Source organism: Rhipicephalus microplus, chromosome X, assembly GCF_043290135.1.
Source record: "Rhipicephalus microplus isolate Deutch F79 chromosome X, USDA_Rmic, whole genome shotgun sequence".
Taxonomy (NCBI): domain Eukaryota; kingdom Metazoa; phylum Arthropoda; class Arachnida; order Ixodida; family Ixodidae; genus Rhipicephalus; species Rhipicephalus microplus.
Window position 1 is genome coordinate 274,922,075 of NC_134710.1, and position 20,533 is coordinate 274,942,607.

Below are 20,533 nucleotides of genomic sequence, written 5' to 3' on the forward strand. Positions count from 1 at the left end.
CCCTACAAATGTACAAGTTTTCAATGATGAATCATAAAATGCTGATGTTTACCTTTTGCTTTACATTGTATGTGCTTCATATGCAAAAATATTTACTCTCTCTATTATAGTTAGTAAACGCTTGTTTCTTATATTCATGTAAAAGTGTTCCGTTTGTTTTGATTTTTATTTGCATATGCCCTAATGAGAAGTTAATCATTTCTATTCTTTGACATGTTTTCCCTGCTTTCGTTCGTGCTCTTGGACATGTGCGCCCGGGGTAAAGGCCTTGTCAGGAGACATACGAGTCTCCTTTTGCCTTACCTCGTGGACATTATTCTCTTCTATGTGTGTCTGCAATAAACAAATTGAGAAAATTGAATATACATACAAGGTTGAGAAAGTCATTGTGATGTCCATTCTACAATCGATTTCATGCAGGATAGAAGGCTATGTTTGTAATATGCACCACAAGAGGGTGGCAGAGGCACAGAAAATTTAGAATTAAATGTGGAAAAGGCACCTATTCGAAATCGAGAAAACTTGCGGAAAAAAAAATTGTCCTGCCGCGGTGGTATAGTGGCTAAGGTACTCGGCTGCTGACCCGCAGGTCACGGGATTGAATCCCGGCTGCGGCAGTAGCATTTTCGATGGAGGCGAAAATGCTGTGGGCCTGTGTGCTTAGATTTAGGTGCACGTTAAAAAAACCACAGGTGGTCGAAATTTTCGGAGCCCTCCACTACGACGTCTCTCACAATCATGTGGTGGTTTTCAGACGTTAAACCGCACATATCATCATCATCAAAAAAAAAAAAAAAACTAATTATCTTACATCTTCCAATGGGATGATTTTAGGCTCCTTTGAAGACAGCTGTTCAGGGTCAGGTTCATATGCAGAGTCTGGAATCCTGTGAAGAAATATGCAACATGACAAGTCTTATCATGACCTATTTATATACAGTTAAACCCCTTTATAAGAGACACGCTCTGGGCAGCAGTTCTTGTCTGTTTTATGAAAGGTCTCTTACAAACAAGGTACCACGTAGGCATTTTCTTATCAAGCCGTATTTTATGATAAGCACATTGGTATCCCTTTCACCTCGGAGTCTCTTATAAACGGGTTCGACTGTAACAGTAGATGTGCACTTGTGCCCTGTTTTTTCTCTCTCTACCTCTCTTTATCATAGTCTGTCCTCTTTCTCATTCTTCCTTTCTCTCCCTCCCCACTGGTTAACCATCCTCACCTTTTCAATCCATCCCTTCCATAAAAATCATGAACTTGACCGAATCTGATGCCTGCATGCAAGGGGGCGAGAGGTTCACAGTAAAAGGTATACCGTAATGACCAATACAAACATGCAATTATCTTGCATAAATAAGCAATGTTATGTGCAAACAGTTCTCTCTTTTGCATAGTCCCGCCGCGGTGGTCTAGTGGCTAAGGTACTCAGCTGCCAATCCACAGGTCGTGGAATCGAGTCCCACCTGCTGCGGCTGCATTTCAGATAGAGGCGAAAATGCTGTAGGCCTGTGTGCTCAAATTTAGGGGCATGTTAAAGAACCCCAGGTGGTCAAAATTTTCGGAGCCCTCCACTACGGCGTCTCTCATAACCATATGGTGGTTTTGGGATGTTTACCCCATATATCAAATTAATCTCTTTTGCATAGGCCTCCATGTTCCAAATTGACAAGTGGCACTGCCATTTTCTAGCATGCCCCGATAAGCTTTATGTCTACCTTCTTTTCTGACACAGCACACCCACTAAGTTGTTACCAACATTTATGTTTATCCTCTCTAGCATCTGTGTACACATGAATAGAATGTATTCCTACTAAATAGCTCAACTTTCTGTCAATTAAAGAACGAAGAGAGTACCATCAAGATTATCTATTCAGCCTGCTGAAAATGCAGCTTCCACAGTATATTATGAGGCAAGCATATGTGATACAATGGTTGCTATGCAACAAGTGATACTCGTCCTTATAGTATTGTCATCAATGACAAGTTTGGCTAAACTAAATATATGTATAAAAGAGGTAAGCATGCAATTCATACAAATGAACATGCACATTTTACTAGTACTGTTGAAAAGCAAAACAATAGTTGAGTGTGAATTAGTTAACGTACATTTCTTTAGAGAAGTAGATCTCCTGCAATGTCTTTTGCTGCCTAAGCTTTTGAATTTCCTTTTCCAGGCTATTGGCACCTGGCTCAGCAAGAGGTTCTGGCAGCGTCAGCCGCCGAGGTGGTCGAAATGGGATGACCTCCTCCATACGGTCACCCATCAACCTACGGGCTGTCTCAACCGCTTGCCTCTCACGCTTCATTTCCAGGGTCTTCATGTCACCAAAGTTGTGTAGGTTGTTAACATTCACTGCAGAAAATAGGCAAAAAGAAGTCTCTAGATTCAGTTTTCTTACGTGAACTGTGAACCCTGCACATCATGGCACAACACATTGCCAGGCAGCAGGCTTTTGCTCTATTTTTATGTGATTAAGTTTTCACTCATAAAAACTGTCACTAGTGCTCAGAACAGGCCATGCTGCAATGATTAGGAAGCTTCTTGATTGTACTGGCTATTCTGAAAAGACTGCGCATTACATGAACAGTAGAGTTTATTCTAGAGCTAATGCAAGCACCAGCAATGACTCTGGAATGTTCCACCCTCAATTTGTAAAGAATGACATGTCCCACCAACGATCAGATTGATTGATGACCAATGACTGTGTGATATCATTGCACTTTGAGTGCCTTTCTTTTTCTGGGCATAAGTTCACCCAATGAAAAGTCTTCGGTATTTGCTTCCTTCCCCATTACGAGGTCCTTTTTTCTTTTTGCAGTTTTCTTGATCACACATTCATACCAACTCACTCAGCTATCGGTCCTAATCAGCAGCCATGACCATATGATTGCAAAAGTGAAGCTTGGTTCACAATAAGGTAAGCCCAACATACCTGAACAGTGTAGACAAAAAAAAAAACAAAAGCATGGCTCTAAGTGCCACTGCAAGTAAGCACTGGCTGCACTGGCCCTCCATGGAATAAAGCCAGGCACTCGCACGTTAATGCTAAGAGTGAACCAGTACAAGCTAACTCCCAAAAATGAAGAAGAATAAAGAATGTTAGACTTTAATAATATTTCATAAACCTTTAAATGTTAATAATCAGACCCACACACCATAATTTTTTATTACGCACACATGTGCAGCCTAAAATGAGCAACAAAATAGACCTGTTGGTTTGCTGCAGATCCAGCCTGTTATGTCAACGATTTTTTTTTTACCTACTTTTTGGCAGTAAGAATTTAAACTATGCCAGTTTCTTAATTGAACTACTGTTTCCAAACCACAATTCACAATAAATAGTTTATATGGCTCCCACACCTCATGTATCTCTCAGAATTCAACGTAGAGTCTATAATTGCAAATGCAACAGCATAGTTGAAAAAATTCAGGATTCCAAATCTGCCCTGCTGTTTTAAAGTTTCTAATGGCACTTAAGCACAAAACAAAACAGCTAAAAATAAGCTTTCAACAAGCAAGTATGCAAAAAATAGGTACCTAGATGATGATTAACTCACCTCTCTCAGTCTCATCCAACTCGAAGTAGCGGAATTGCCTCAGCTTGCTATCCTCAACCCAGCGCACAGACTTCTTGATCTTTTTTCTTGTCATTGAAAGTATTGAAATTGGTCGGTCTAATGATGATGATGATGATGATGAAGCATCAACCTCACTGCTTTTCTCTTCACTTTCATTTTCTTTGTCGGCTGTTTCTTCTTTGCAGTCTCCCTCTGAAGCCTTGCTGACTTCGTGGCCTTCTTCTGTAGTTCCTTCTTCTTTTTCAGCTGTAGCTGTCGGGGTTGGTGGCGAATCCTCGCCTTCAGGAGATTCAGTACCTTCTTTGTTAGATTTCTCTTCAACAACAGCTGTAGCCTGTCCCCTTTTCCTCCGCTTCACTCTCTTTCCAATGTCATCATCTTCATCCTCCTCTTCAATCTTTCCAGCTTCTTTTGTTTTGTCACTGTCCACTTCCCTTGGTGCTTCTGGCGTCTCCAGTGTGTCCTTGTAGAACTGAAATTTTGGTGTAGCAGGTGTGGGGCTAGTGGGAGAAGTGGAAGCAGCATTCTTGGCCCCTCCAGGGCCTGCAGCTGTGCCAGCACCGGATGGCCTACGCTTGCGTCGAACTGCTGCTATAGGTGATGGAGCAGGAGCTGCAGTCAAAGCGTCCATAAACCCGCCATCTTCGTGCAGCACATGAACTGGCTTTGGTGGAATGAGCCGAATTCCAGGGCCCACCGTTTCACGTCCATCACCCCCCATGGACACCAGGCTTGAGGGCTTCACCCTTCGCTCAGCATGTACCGTTGGAGCCAGCCTCTGTCGCGCCGACAAAACAGCATTTTTGTCAACAGCTGGCCTACTAACTTTCTTGGTGCCAGCTTTTGTAGGTGGTGGCAGTGGTGCCTCTTCTAGGCCTGTGGATCGGAATCGTGCTTGAAAAGTCTTCACTGTCTTCGGACGATCAGTAACTTTTGGCTTCTTTGCTGGCACTTCCTTCATTGTTGAAGTGGTCTCCTTTTCAGAAGATCCGGCAGATGAAGAACTTTTAGAAGGACCATGTTTGCCACTAGAAGTGTTGCTACTTTCACTGCTAGATTCATCTATGGAACCCTTTGAACGTTCCTTTTTCACAGGGTCAGCCTTTGAAGTATCTGATGATGCTGATGATGACTTCTTTTTTTTCTTGATTGCGGCATCAGCATCACGCGCAGGCCTGACAGCCTCCTTGGAATCACCCTTAATCAGCTTCATCCAGCCACTAACAACCTTCTCAGCTGCTAAACGCACATTTTCATCACTGCTTTTCATCAGACTCTTGATAAGCTTGGGACTACTGTTTTCTTTGAGTCGTTCCAGTGACATGGGAAGAATCTGAAAAACATATCAGAGACAAAATGACGTTTGAGCATCGAGCCATGCATGTTTAGTGATGCATAGCCATGCATGCCTTTACTCAAAGATATACGGTACACAACACATTCAATCAGATTTCATATGAACTTCATTCATTTACTTTGCATTTGTCAAGAGCATTATTGCTCCATTTGCATTCAACATATTTTGCACAGCGTAAGACAACGAGTAGTTGCGACATAACTACAGAAGAGACAAGGACAGAAAGAGCGCTGACCAACGCTGACCAATCAGTAACTAGCCCAAGCATCTGTCTTATCAAGTTCCATTTGCATTCAGTTTTCAAAACTATTGACTGCATGATAATAAGGGCTGCAGCGCGAGCACAAAGATGCTAGAAGAAAAGTGAAACGAAAGGCGAGGCAAGGAAAGCAAAGAGGACAACACGAGCGCTGAATATATATAATCATGTGTGCTGCGAATAATAAAATTCAGTTGGTAGTCAGCGCTCGTGTTGTCCTCTTTGCTTTCCTTGCCTTGCCTTTCGTTTCACTTTTCTTCTAGCACCTTCGTGCTCGCGCTACAGCCCTTATTATCATGAATCCCAACCAACTAGCCCAAATAGCCGTTCTTCTTCTATTTGACTGGCTCAATGCTATCAGCTGCTATGTACTTAGCTATGAATTTGCATCAAAAAGGTACATTCCATAAACAATGCCACTCTAGACACTAAGAGTAGAACCTGCACTCTGATCTTGTGCAAGTGCCAGCTGAAAAGCCTGCAGTCTAACAACAACAAAAAAAACCCCACAAATTCTCAATAGACACATTGCAATATAGTGAGCGCTCCTTTGTGTATGCTTACGCAGCAATGTTTTCCAACCAGAAGCCTTGCTCCCAGACTACTTTTTTACCTATGAGGATGTTCACCCCTCCACATTCCAGTGAAGGTGTCGAAGAACCACAAAGGATTATAAAATCATGATAAAAAACGAAATGAAGAGGTCAGAGTTAATGGTTAATTGAATAGTTCCCCAAATAGTCTGTAGACCAGGCTATCTAGATGAAAATAATCTTGCTAGTGCATCTACTGTAACTATTTTGCAAAATTTTGAATAGTTTTTAGGGACACTTATGTGCACTATTCAAATAGACTTCTTTGATAACCTGTATATAATAGTAGCAGTTTCATACCTCGCACAGCTTCAGCAGCTCACACAGAAATGGCATGTTCTCAGCCGTCTTAGCTTCCTGCAGCCACATGTTGATTGTAGACCAACCATCCAGCTCAAGAAACACCTCTAAGATGTCTGGCGAAGTCGCACATAGCACATTGCAGTAGATGCATCGGCTCACCAGCTTACGTGAGAATTTTTTCATAAGGCTGCAGACACACAAAAGAGAAAAGTTAGTCTAGGACATAATCTTGACATATCATGACAATCTGCTTTACTCTCCTGGTGCACTTATTTGAGCAATAATGCATAGCCCTCAGCTTAACTATGGTCTACAATATGCATGGCAGTGGAGGCTTTTAGTAGGGGAGCATGGTGCAAGTTTTTTTTAAAACTTGCAAAATATATACAAGCACCCTCATTTTGGAGCATGAAGACCACAGAACACTATTTGTTTTCCATATGCATGCAGCCAGCCACAGAAAAGTGCACACTTCAATTGTGTCTATGCTGCAGTTAAATTACAGCTTTTTTTGTATTTTCCATGCCCCAAGAGCTCCCATGGGCAACTGCACGAGTACAGGATGGAACGGCTAATAAAGAAAACCCCTCTAGCAAGGTCTTGCTTGCAAGAAACACAAGCACCCAATTTTATAATTAAGTTAAAGAGCACTCTCTATGCATTAGTTTTTACATGACAATGTCTATCCGCTGAAACTATACTCAGCGACAACTTTTCTTGGCAGCACTGTGCTACAGAACCAAAGTGCACGCCTGCTGATTGATAGATATGTATGGGTTAATGTCCGAAAACCACCATACGATTATGAGAGACACCGTAGAGGAGGGCTTCAGAAATTTTAACCACCTGGGATTCTATAACGTGCACCCAAATCTGAACACACGGGCCTACAGTATTTTCTCCATCAAATGCAGCCCCCGCAGCCGGGATTCGATCCTATGACCTGCGGGTCAGCAGAAGAGTACCTTAGCCACTAGACCACCATGGCGGGGCGTGTATGCCTGCTGTCGCAGCATAAAATAGTACCAAAGCTTACAGATAATTTTTCTTTTTTTTGTTGCAATGAATGCTGCTTTATTTATTATTAGAAAGAAATAGTTGCAGGAAGTTGTAGGTAAAAAACAGTTATTATTGACCTGCCACTTTTTCTGTCCAGCGTTTTACATGAAAACATGGCAACTGTGCGCAGCCGCGAGTGTGCTTTTCAGTTTTCCAAGAATATACTTTTAATAGAACACTAAAATATACACTGATCAAAATGTTTCTGTCATTCATAATTTTTGTGTATATAGTTTTCTAAAAGCATTAAAGATGTGAGCAAGCAAAATCGAAAGCAACCGCAAGCTACCATACTACTTGCGGATCAACACGAATATGCGAAAGCCCTGCCTCCGTAGACAATGTCAGGATAAGTTGTCGCCGAGTACAACCCAATTGGACATTTTCTATCTTTTGAAACAAATGGCCAATAATTCTGCAGCCATGAACCATCAATAAAAGCAACTGCCTTAGGTGGCCTTACTAATGTATTACATGATTATCCTTACTCTGAAGCGAAAGGTGGAAAAAGTTACGAAGGGTTTGAAAAACGCTTTCAAACTCCTTTGCACATGACAGAAAACGGCTATCACATTTTTGAATAAGCTGTGTATCATAATAGATTCCCCAGCGTTATTGCACTTCGATGTGGCGTCATGCAAACTATCTACAAAGCTTGTCCTGCAATGCCTTTGCACGAGGAAAAAAGGCATTCCAGGCATGCCCAATATTACCATGTGCAATTACATTAACATTCAAGATCATATGCTGAGGTCTAAGAAGCTCTCCATTTGTGCCAAGCAGTTTATATGAATAGAAAAGCTGACAATTTTTATTTACCAGGTGAATATAGTAGTCTGTTAGTCACAATGAATATTTTTTTTAAAAGTACATTAGCCGCAAAACACGAGGCTTATTAGACCTCTTTAACTTTGATACAACTCTTGTTGCTGCTCGTGTGTATTCTACACTCTGGCTGCTTCTCATTTATTTTTTTAATTAACACTTGTGAAATGATAATAGCATGCCTTCTTTATGCACATTAAAAAGAAAACAGAACACAAACTTTCTCGTTCACAAACCTTTATTTTCATGTTTGTAGTTGTGAGGAAACTCACTGATACATGTCACAGTAAAACGTACATGATTGACAACCGAATACTCGCACTCTGAATGGTAACATAATTTACTATTATATAAATTACATTATAACACGAAAATTTGATTTTGTTTTTATACCTATCAACTCATCTAAGTCTTGAAAACAAACATTAACAAAGCCTTTGTTGAAATAAAAACTCCAATCAACTGAATACATATCTCGCAACACCAATGACAACATTCCAAGAGTGAATTTGCTTATTTTTTTCAAAGAAGAGATCGACATCTAATAAAAGCTACACCTTGTCGCACATCATGCCTAGTAGTGTTATTAAGCATTACGGGTTTGAATACTCATCAGGTATCAACAGCAAACATGTTTGGTTTCTGCACAGCTACATATACAACCAATTTTCTGTGTATAAATGTATTGGAAATTGTCAGCGTGAAATTAAATGCAAATGCCCTGGAGGTCTCAGAAATCCAGTGGCTAAGCTCCATGCAATGTTTACAAGCCATCACTCATTCAAGAACAGTGGACATTTAGATTGTATAACAACTTTTTTTTTAATGTTCACAGTACGACAACCTTTCTTTCCTCGTCAAATAAAAAATACAGCAAATATCTGAGAAAGCATCCTTCTTTGTTAAAACAATTATAGTCAAATGTATTTGTGTCAGCATTTCTTACATTTAAAAACTTTGTCATTTGTTTAGGCTACAGGTGCCAACTGTGTACACAAGACAAATGAGCCGAAATAACATGCTCTGATCAATTATCATTCCAGAAATGACTGGAATCCACTATAATTACACAGTATTACTAACGTTATACATATTATATCTTTTGTTTGTATGATGTAGAATTAACATATGTAAAATGCTCTACAGCATCTAATAAATCCCTTGCATGCCGTTGGCATGACCTTTGGTTTCTTTTTTAATCCACCTTATAGTTATTTACTTGGCGACATAAACAAGGCAACCTCCACAAAGTTAACATGGCACTGCCAATGCAATGCTTGTTTTTTTTTTACTCCAAAAGCATAGAACCAAATGATGTTTGCACTGGCCTCCACTGGCAGCAAGAGGGAAAAAAAGAAAAATGCACAAACGCAACCAATAGGCACCTAGTGAAGCAAAAGCCAGAGGACATGCAGTAGTCCCACTTGCATCACTGCTATTATCAAGTCTATGCGACTTGTATAATGCACTTCAGGCAACAGGTTTATAAAATATCTGAAGTAGAAACAGCAAATTACACAATGGACTGTAAAACCCGATTAACACTTTCAGCCCCGAATAACCTATTTTCAATGTAAGCAACTAGTTCTACATTTTGTGATGCGCATGATCGTGGTACTCGAAAACAACTGAAAAAACCTTTGCTCATACTTTTCAGTGAAGAGTAATCAATGTGAAATGTAATTTATTAAATAACTAATATTTAGTATCATAATTCCTACTTTATTGTTTAATTGCGTTACTTAGACCATCATCATCAGCCCGAGTACGTCCACTGCAGGACAAAGGCCTCTCCCATGTTCCACTAATCAACTTGGTCCTGTGCTTGCTGCTGCCAATTTATACCCGCAAACTTCTTAATCTCATCTGCCCACCTAACCTTCTGCCTCTCCCTAACCCGCTTGCCTTCTCTGGGAATCCAGTTAGTTACCCTTGATAATCAGCGGCTACCCTGTCTACACGCTACATGCCCGGCCCATGTCCATTTCCTCTTTTTGATTTCAACTATGATATCCTTAACCCCTGTTTGTTCCCTAATCCACTCTGCTCTCTTGTCTCTTAAGGTTACACCTACCATTTCTCTTTCCATTGCACGCTGGGTTGTCCACAATTTAGGCTGAACCCTCTTTGTAAGTCTCCAGATTTCTGCTCCATAGCTAAGTACCGGCAAGATGCAGCTGTTATATACCTTCCTCTTGAGGGATAGTGGCAATCTACCTGTCATGATATGAGAGTGCTTGCCAAATGTGCTCCACCTCATTCTTATTCTTTTTTTTTTTAGAGCGACAAAGACTTGCCTTTAAGGCATAATATTTTTGTGTTAAATGTGTGCTGTTAGGTTATTGTTGTGTATGAAGTGAAGTAGTGTCTTGTTCTTCTAGTTACTTCAATCTCATGGTTTGGCTCAGAGGTTATTGCATGCTCTAAGTAAACAGTCTTTCACAACTTGAAGTGCACTATTACCTATCTCGAAGCGCTGCTCTCCTTCCGAGGTTTTTGTACATTACTTTCGTTCTCTGCAGATTAATTTTAAGACCCACCTTTCTGCTCTCCTTGTCTAACTCCGTAATCATGAGTTGCAATTCGTCCCCCGAGTTGCTTAGCAATGCAATGTCATCGGCAAAGCGCAGGTTACTAAGGTACTCTCAATTAACTCCATTAAATAGAATCGCATAATTTCGAACAGCAAAAGTTTAAATTTCCTGCACAGAACTAAAAGAAATGCCCAATCTCTGCACAGTGGAAGATGACCTAAGAGGCAGATGACCAGAGGCAGATGACCTAACCAATAAAACACAGCTGCGGTACGTCCAAGTTTTCCATGCACGTGAAAGTGCACACACACAATGCTCGCAAAATCACCCCCCCCCCACCCCCCATGAGTTGAAGGCAGTCGCTAGCGGATGCAGCCATGCGACCAGGATGCCTGTTCTAAACAATGGTTCAAACTTGCTTCCTCCTCTTTCATACCCTGACCCGTTCCGCGTAGCTCTGCGCCGTACACCCTAAAGAGCTGCAGAGCATGGGGCCACCTTTCTTTTATTGTGGATCGCGAAGAAGAAAATAGGCGCCGTCCTAAGAAACCCTTGCGAGGAGGAGGAGAGGTTGAGGAAAAGAAGACACCATTTATGCTACCTTAGATGAGAGCACGTCTCGGCGTCTGTAGGGCAAAGGCAAATAAAGATGGAAAGAGTGGCACGTGGCGGATGGCTGCACGGCTCAGCGCCGACCTTCCCTTTCCCAATAGCAAATCTCTCCTCGCAGGCAAGCCACCTCTCTTCCCGGTACATCAACCCAGCTTCTAGCCGCGACCGAACTGCGCTATCTGGCGGCACGCGCAGAAACATCTAAACGCACACCGCAATGTAGAGAGAGAAACCGCTCCGGCAAGCGCGGAAGGCCTCCCGTGCGGGAGCTCGCCGGCTGGCCTCGCAGCGTATGACTCATTGCTACTGTTCCTCCTTCCCACAAACTTCCCGACTACGTCAACACACCTCCTCCGCCTCGTATGCCCATAACCCATGAAAGCGAAGCGAGCCATCAACATCCCCTTATCAGCCCCGCAGGCGCTGCTTCCCCTCGCTCACTGCAGCTGAAGAGGAAAGTGTTGCTATGACAACCGGTACTATCCTCTCGCCGATTATCCCGCAGTTCATTTTTAGCAGCTTGAGCAGGTCACGAAGCGGTACAGAGCCCTCCATTTTTTTTTTTTTACGCTTCGTTAACATGTCGGTCTAAACTTCAAAGAGCGTATGCGCCGGCAACAACGACGACGAGCACGACGTGCCTTTATGACGCCCAAACGCTAGCAGCGCGATGCATGCAACACCGCTAAGTTACGCTCACCTGCGCAATGACCCAATTTAGCTCGGGGGCCCCAATTTTTCACATGAGAGAAAAAAAATCTCGACAACCACGGCACTGAATTTGATGAGGCGACTGTAGGAGGCAGATTGCTTGCTTGTGCCATTTTTAACGCATTTTTTTATTTTGTAGTAATTGATAGTTCGTTTTCCAAAAGCTCCCCCTCATAGGCGTGTGCACGGTTCTCGTTCGGGGGGGGGGGGGGAATTCACCACAGCGCCCCCCCCCCTCAGAGGTGACTAGGAGGGCGCCCCAACCCGTAGTCATGTATAAAGCGGATTTTGCGCCCCTCTCATAGGTGACTAGGGGGAGGGGGCGACCACCCCCTCTGCCCCCCTCGTGCTCCCACTTACGTTCCAACGCATGCTTTCAGAAGCTCCAACGAATGTTGTTTGCACCGATATCAAACATGTTACCCGATTTTTTTTTTCTTTCTGTAAGACCTTGCATGTTTTCATTCGATTATGCTCGCTAGTAACTAGATATCTGAAATTATCTGCTCAGTGGATCTCACACGCAGGGGCTCCTGAACCGGTGGGACAGTGGGGCAGCTTGGGCTAGTTGGTATGGCATGACGATATTTATAGCTCGAGAACGAGACGACGTCACAGAGACAAGAAGAACACGAAAGTGTCGCGCTATAAATATCGTCGGGACAGTGGGGGCCGTCGCTCCTACAGGTTAGAAATCAGGGGGGGGGGGGGGGAAGTCCAGGGGCTTTGGAAGTATATCTGAATGCGCGATCGACGTTCGTGAGCAGGCGTGTGTGTATATATATATATATATATATATATATATATATATATATATATATATATATATATATATATATATATATATATATATATAATCATAACTGTGTTTGTTAATGCGAGAAAAGGATGGGAGAGGGGTCGTAGCAGCTTTCAATGGAGTGGGGGGGGGGGGCTTGCCCCTCCCCGGTTTCTAACCTGTGGGGCGACGGCTTCCACTGCCCCACCCTCCCCCCGGTTCCGGAACCCCCTTGGGGGGGGGGGGGGGTCATGCCTTTCACTAAAAGCTGCTTCGACCACCCCTCCATGTCTTGTCCTAGCAAAAACGGATATCCGTGCCCACAAACGTACTTTCCGTAGCCCCTGCTCGCACGTATGCGAAAGTGTCCCGCGTATGAACGGGTGGCATCGGAGTTCTCCCTAAAATAAACGGCAAGCACGTCTACTACGATGATGAATACGCGACACAGAGGTCTAGTGGTTATGATGCTAGACTGCTGACCAGAAGGTCGCGGGATAGAATCCCAGCCACGGCGGCCGCATTTCAATGTAGGCGTAAAGCTGGAGGCCCTTATGCGCTTCAAAGAGGTTAGGTGCACGTGAACACACCAGCTGGACTAAATTGCCGGCGACCTAGGTCCACTACCGCATCTCTACCAAGGTTTTGAGAGTTAAAACAACATTGTACTTCCGATACCACGACGTTCGCTAGCGATGAATTAGACAGGTGAATTATGCTATACCTCTTTGAGATGGCTACCCAAGAACTACGCCGCTCATGGTACGTGGACGCCGGAGGTTATCTCGCAGTCTAGGACGTCTCGTCATGGACTGTGCGCCTCGTTACTATCGAAGGCGCCTAAACGGTAGGCGATTTTAAATTGTCGCGTTTTACCATCCCACGTACTCTACCCAAAAGACTAGGTAGTCCTTGACGCGCTACCGCATTCGACCAGAACTGGGGAAACTTCTCTCACTATGCGTTTGATGCAGTCATGCAAATTCCTGGGGCCGCGTGTATAACGCCGGCTTTTACCCGCAATCATAACGAAGGACCTCGCAGAGAGTACATACAACGCAGTTTCTAGGTTGCCTGCATAAGTATCCCACAGACTCGTAAACCGGTAGTACTGCAGCTGGTCGGCGTCGAGACATTTCTTTGTCCCGTGAGCGCTAGGCTATGCGAGCCGAACAGGGAAGTTCTGCCTTTTCGTGGCGGAACCATGGGGAACTAGACGTCGAGGACGTTGCTTGAAGTCTGGTACTAATACATCCTGAAACGAATGTGCTCACGCATCCAGGCGTAGGCACGGGCGGCACTGTCGCTTGAAAAATTTCAGCGCTGTAGCGTTACCGCTGCGCCTAGATACGAAGCCTGTACAAGGTCCCAGCGCCACAATTGAGAGCTTTTACTTCACGATTGATTGCTTAATAACCCATAAGGTCGTCTTAAGGCACTAGAGACGCTCCTTTAGAAGCAGTGAAAATAATCCCGACCTGCTTGACTCAACTACTGCGCGGCCTAAACAAATTAAAAAATCGTGACTTCGCACACAGGCATGAAGTGCTTCAACTCTTACTTGTTGCGTACAATGTCAAAGATACTGCGAGACGTCACTACCCGAGTCACCAATTGGGCGTCGAATGAAGAGTTATTCTTTGCTGATAATATTCAATGCCCGTCTAATACTTCAACTTAGCAGGCGGCTTAAGGTTTGGAGGCTTCCAGATGAGAATTATTCTGCTGGACTGAGACAATTTGAAGGACACCGTAAATTCGACAATTTCAGGATCGCCCAAACGTTCTGTATGTTGACGCCGCTCGATAAGCGAAAGACCGTTACACCGTATGCGCGGTGACCGGCAGTGGGGAAGTTATTACTGCAGCCACCGTAAAAACGGACTCGGCATTAGAAGCAGAAGCCGCCATCGCGCTGGCCACCTCAATTCCGGCTGCTAATTCCATCCCGAGTGATTCGAAAAGAGCGCTCATGAATTTTACGATGGGCTGTGTTGGGCTGAAAGCGGCCAACATTATAAAAAATAAGAAACGGGACAATAAAATACAACTTATATGGGTGCCCGCTCACGCGGGGAATCCAGGGAATGAGGCGGCCCATCACGTAGCCCGAGGTTTAATCAACCGGGACGTGGACCCTTCCACCCTGGACTTCTCGCAGGAAGGGATCACCACGTATAACGAAATTACAGCGTATTACCGAGAGAACCGCAAGACATACGCGGCCCCGCAGACAGATATGTCAAGGGAACAGACCACGATCTGGAGGCAAACCCAAACAGATTCTTTGCCCAGCCCTCATCGGCTGTCTAAAATTTATCCAGAACAGATTACACCAAACTGCCGACATTGCAGCTGCGTGAAAGCTACCCAAAATCACATTCTTTGGGAATGCGAGGGTAACCCCCCACCAAGGACAACACTGCCAGCTTCCTCCCTCGAGGCGTGGGAGTCGCTCCTGTTGTCAGCTGACTACCGTCTTCAGGCAGAAGTGGTTAACTGGGCCGAAACGGTCGTGGCAAGCTTTTGGCCACCACCCTTCGAATCACCGGCAAATTAAGTTTACCGACCTTGCTATGCCATCAGTAAAGTTGTTTCTCTCGGCAAAAGCCTGTCGCCATTCGAATGACCGCCTTTTTTGTGTGTAAGCATATATATAGTTCCGTATCAAGGGAATCCATTCTTGGGGCGCTTCTCCAAACCACTTGCGGGCGCACCTGCCCTGCTCCTGTGAAAAAGTCGCGATAGCTGGTTTCCGTTCAAACCACAAGTACTGTTTGCCGGCGAGTATAAGCACTATGCTTATCATTCATTAAAGGTTCGCCGTTCATGTTAGCATTATCATGTTTGCTTGAGCTGCCAATGTCAAAGTACTGAGCGAAATTTACCGAGACGAGTTCAAGTTTCCACAAGTAAACCAGTGACACAGTAGTGGGTCTGCATCATGAAGTGTGCCGAAAACAGTGCCCCTTCACCCGCTACTTTAAGGGCAAGTCTAGATCACCCAGACGGCGGAATAGGTCTTAATGCAAAGCATTCTCCAACCAAGCACGACGTTGCACGTTTCCTCTACTATGGCCGTATTCAAATTACGCTGGGATATCGAACCGTCTGTGTGCCCAGCTTTTCGTGTTCGAAAAACAGACTAAATTAGCATTTATCACGCAGTCTATTGTGTTCAGCAATGCAGTTGCAATCCACGACCACGGCTTCTCTCCGAGCATGCCTTAACGACATAGATTGCGGAGCGAATGGCCGATAGCCGCCCGACCACTGACGCGGGCAGCTAACCATATTTTACGCCCAGGGTCAAGATGAATTTGCCGGACATTGCCTCACTAGACGTACCGCCCACCTCAACCAGTTTGCATGGGTCTAGTGCAACAACTGAAGTGGGAAGAGTGCATGCACAAAGTGTCAACAATTTCTTCAACAGTGCTATGTGAAGAAGCGCCATTTTATTCAGAAAGCATTCAATGAAATGATGTGTTCTGTTACGCTCCACCGAGGCGTAAAGCAATGAAAGTGCTGGAAAGCAGTAGGAATGACACGCCAGTCGCTTACTTCGTACCACATCCACATAACATGTGCTACACTACCAACTGTCCCAAAGGTCGTAGGCATTAACCTGGCATGCATAGCACAGGATACAAACCTGGAAGCTGCATGAAAAGCTTTTAGGGCATGTGTACAAAACGTATTGACAGAAATTAACAATTACTTAGCAATCTCTGCTACACAAAAAAAAATTGCTGCACAGTAATCGACTACACTATTTTCCAACTAACTTTATTACACTTGTATAATTATGTGCTTGGCTCACAATTTTGATGAGTACTCTTCACTCTCGCTTGCAAATCATTCTGAAAATTAGACCGAAAACTCGTTCAGTGTCCTTCATAGAGACAAGCTCGGTGTCATCAAAAGTAACTCTGTGCATTGCGGTTACATTGGGGCAATAGCTCACTTTCGTATATGAAGGTGTCTCAAGTAAATTTACTTAAGAGGTGAATTGACCAAGGATATCGAGCTACAGCAGCACCGGTTCAATTAATCGGCCCATATTTTACTGTTATGTAAGGATTGGTGGTCATGCGTGTCAAAATTTCGTAGGACCGTTTCTGCAACGTATAATTTGCGTCTAGATAGCATGCTAGGTGGTAAGGCGTGAATAATGGTAACCTCTTAGCAGAGTTTCCTTGTGTGACGACTGAGCCAAGAGGCCCAACTATACACACACACGTCAGTGATTTGCTGCCATGTGAAACCCCGCTCAAAGCCGTATTCGTTAAGTCCCCCAATCATTCGTGTAACAAATCATCCATCAAGCCCCTCTCCCATGTACTCTTAAACGAACATATCTGGGATGCTAGATAAGTGTGTCACGCAAAATGTATTTGCTGTTCACTCGGACGACTGCGGACTTCACTTTGGCATATGCGCGGTCTCAGATGTGCACGCTGAGTTTAGAATAAGTGCTGTAGGAGTGGCAGCCGATGGTGCAACTCAAGACTCAATGACACTTTACTCCATAAGTACATGTACTATTCGTGTGCCAGTAACTGCAGGGGTTAACGGAGCGTAGTCGCAGCAGAGTATAGAAAAGGTCAGTTCGTCTCTCTGCAGTGGCTTTGTCACTCCGGGTTTCTAGGGAATCCAATAGTTAAGGTACCGCTGAACGATAGAGGTCGACAGAGCCTCATGGTAGACGGATCACATTGCAATATACCACAAACTTGCAGTGTTAAGAAAGTATATTTTCCGCCTGAAGCTCGGGTGGATTGACATCTTTATACCAAGCTTGGTCGAAACTACAGACAACAGCTCCTCACAGATGCCATGGCAGCGCATTAGGCGATTTCTGTAGCAATTATTGGCTGTACCCGCAATTCACGACTTCCAGCCTCAGCGATACATTCAAGTCCGTTTTGCGCAAATGGGATCAGACTGTTATGACTGGCCACAAGTCAGCCGAAAGAAGTGCAGCGCAGAGGCATGTATCCAGGACTCCAGTAAAGTCTGCCTATCAAACAATGCCCCGGTCAGACAAAGGTTAACGAAAAGTACCAGCGAAAAATCTCTGGTTACCTGCCTGACTGCGCTGGTTTTGTCATTTCTTTTTAGCTACAGGCACATTTTCGAAAGCCTGTGATTTTCCGTCGAAGCAGCCATTACATGCGGCTTGTTGAACTGACAGCCGGTGTCAGTCGCCGCCAGGGTGCCAGCAGCAGTGCTGCGGCACTCAGGATATGCAATGCAGTCATGCAGTGCTTGGTGAAACATCAGCTATTATCCTGGAAGCCCAGTTAAACGTGCTGCACTCCTGGGCATTGGATAAAGAACAAGTCAATGACCCACTATGTAGGTCTATCTCCAAGGCGTTGCTTAATATATGCCACCAAATTTGATGGTCTCGGAGAATGTGGGATAGTAGTGTAGCTGAGATGGGAGACTGCTTCCATAGAAAAAGCCCAAAATTCGATGAATGTTCATTTATTGGGCGCCACACAGAAATACAGTTTTCCTTTTCTCCATTAGAGGAATCGAGCACGCCACACACATCAATATCTGCCACTGAAAGGGCTGAGCTACTAGCCGTGCATTAAACAAAATTTTAGCATAAAAAGCAGAAATTCCTTGGCTTTGTTTTTTTTTTCTGTTCCTGAGACCTGCCAACTGACTTTCGGTGACGCCAAATTGCCCAGGGTAGCTTTCTCCTTTAGTTGGAGTTATTTTATGCATATACAGCATTGCTACGGTCGAATCCCCGAGAAACTCCAGCTTCCACTTACCTGCAAAGGCTTCATAGAAACATGCTTCAGCTTCTCAGATGATGAAAATGAAGTAGCTGCCAATGCAACGGGAAAGGGGGCTCCATACGAAAACCCCCCAACGTCTTCGTGCTTCGAAGAGAGGAGGGAGGCCGGATAAGACGAAGGCAGAATCTCGTCTTCTGCCCTGTTATATCGCGCCAAAACTGGGTCGAAATCAAGGCACCCTCAGCTTCGCACTGAAACCCTCACACGCACACGCAACCCAACACTTATGATTAAGAGGTCCAGTCCCTAAGACCCACGCGCGCCATCCCCACAATGACGACGCAGCAGAACGGCGAGAGTCTTGCGCAGCCCCAAGCAAGTGGCGTGGGTGCGCAGTGTCCTTACTCTGGACTTGCTCGACGCACATGTTGTTGTCCACTGGCTGCTTGCGGCTGATAGGTCCCCTTGGAGGTCGATACAGAACGCTAGTGCTCACACTGAGGGTATGGAAAAAGGGGGAAGGAAAGAAGGGAACGAAGACAAACGCACACAGAGGCGCCAGTACACAGAGGCGCCAGTCCGGCAGGACAGGCGCCATTTCCTCCAGGGTCGGAGAGCGAGCTGGGCCCTCCCCGTCCTGGAAAAACAAGACCCGCGTTTCATAGATGCAAGGACAACAAAATCCCAGCACCCACGGTGAAACACCCACAAACCAAAAGTTCCAGAGAGCAGCCAGTAGTGCAGTCATTACACAGAAGTAGCAGCCAGCGAGTACTGTAAGCTGAGGTCCTCACCTAGACAACCTGGACACTTCATCGGAACTGCGGATGCCACCTTGCGGCGACAGCAGAGGAGACAGTGCCTTTAGCAGCTGCAGCGGATCAATAGGAGCCTGGAAGTAAACAAAAAATCCACTTGAGTACAAAAACGGGCACACATCAGGGCACGACGAGGCTACATATATGGAAAGTAGTACAAATGTACGCCGGTAGCAGCACACATTGTGGAGACTAAACCTAGATTCAAGCCACCGTTTTGTTCTGTTTTCATTTGCATATTATGCATACTGACATTAACAATGTCTTCAGCAGAGGTCTCAACATAGATCCATAAATATTTAGTATATTATGTTTTTTATTCGTTCAAAGGGATCGCGACATCGCAGGCAAGTAAACAAAAAATCCACTTGAGTACAAAAACGGGCACACATCAGGGCACGACGAGGCTACATATATGGAAAGTAGTACAAATGTAGTACGCCGGTAGCAGCACACATTGTGGAGACTAAACCTAGGTTCAAGCCACCGTTTTGTTCTGTTTTCATTTGCATATTATGCATACTGACATTAACAATGTCTTCAGCAGAGGTCTCAACATAGATCCATAAATATTTAGCATATTATGTTTTTTATTCGTTCAAAGGGATCGCGACATCGCAAGCGACAACATCAGCACACGCAGTGGCACTCTTTGGAAGCATTTCTCACGAAGGCAATGTCACCTAGTGCTGCTTGTTCCTAATTTAAGAACAAAGCTGTGGTTTGTTTTTCGTTAGAACCAGTACACAAAACATGGCAGGGGCCTTCCATGCCCTTGGCTACAGAGCACGAAAAACGTACGTGATGCGTAAGCATTTGTATACACTTGTAAGCAGCTTGAAAGGACCCTGAAGCAGTTTCGGCGATATTGTACAAACACACTGGGCCCGTGGACCAAGTCCTAAGGGTAATTTAGAAAGATTTGAGTTCTGTGTAAACCGTGTAATTTATCACAAGGCTTTGAAGGTGCAAATCGTTGCGACTAAACCAAACACCTTTTCGACCGCCTATTCCAAGAGCGACAAGCTCTGGCCATTCGATGTCACCGTGGCTGCTGATCGATTGGCCGTCACGTGCTGTAGATTTTGCGGAAGATCGCCTGGCAGCGTAGCGGCACCTGTCAGAGCAGATATGAACCACTCTGCAGTCATCTCTGTCGCCAGACTGCGTGCGTGCTGCTGGGCACACTGTGTGATGGCCTCCAAGACTGCGCCCAACCTGTCGGCGTGCTATCTCCGAGGTCCAGCCAGGTAGAAGCTCAAATCGTCTAGCGCGCCCATGTGAGCTCGGCGATTGCCAGCAATGCCAGCTGCCTCATGATTTGAGGAGGCTGGCAGAGGTGAGA

General features: G+C 44.7%; 1 protein-coding gene across 3 annotated transcripts in view; it reads right to left on the bottom strand.

The window, feature by feature from the left end:
• The window catches only part of LOC119161488 (serine/threonine-protein phosphatase 1 regulatory subunit 10), an 89,571-nt gene that overhangs the window by 18,117 nt on the left and 50,921 nt on the right, over positions 1 to 20,533 (bottom strand). For all 3 annotated transcript variants that reach the window (XM_075879188.1, XM_037413989.2, XM_037413988.2), the window contains 5 exons: positions 19,165 to 19,262; positions 6,090 to 6,279; positions 3,560 to 4,913; positions 2,108 to 2,354; positions 812 to 887 (listed from right to left, as the gene is read on the bottom strand). In XM_075879188.1, the coding sequence (XP_075735303.1) occupies positions 812 to 887; positions 2,108 to 2,354; positions 3,560 to 4,913; positions 6,090 to 6,279; positions 19,165 to 19,262 (1,965 nt within the window). The remainder of the gene's footprint in view (positions 1 to 811; positions 888 to 2,107; positions 2,355 to 3,559; positions 4,914 to 6,089; positions 6,280 to 19,164; positions 19,263 to 20,533) is intronic.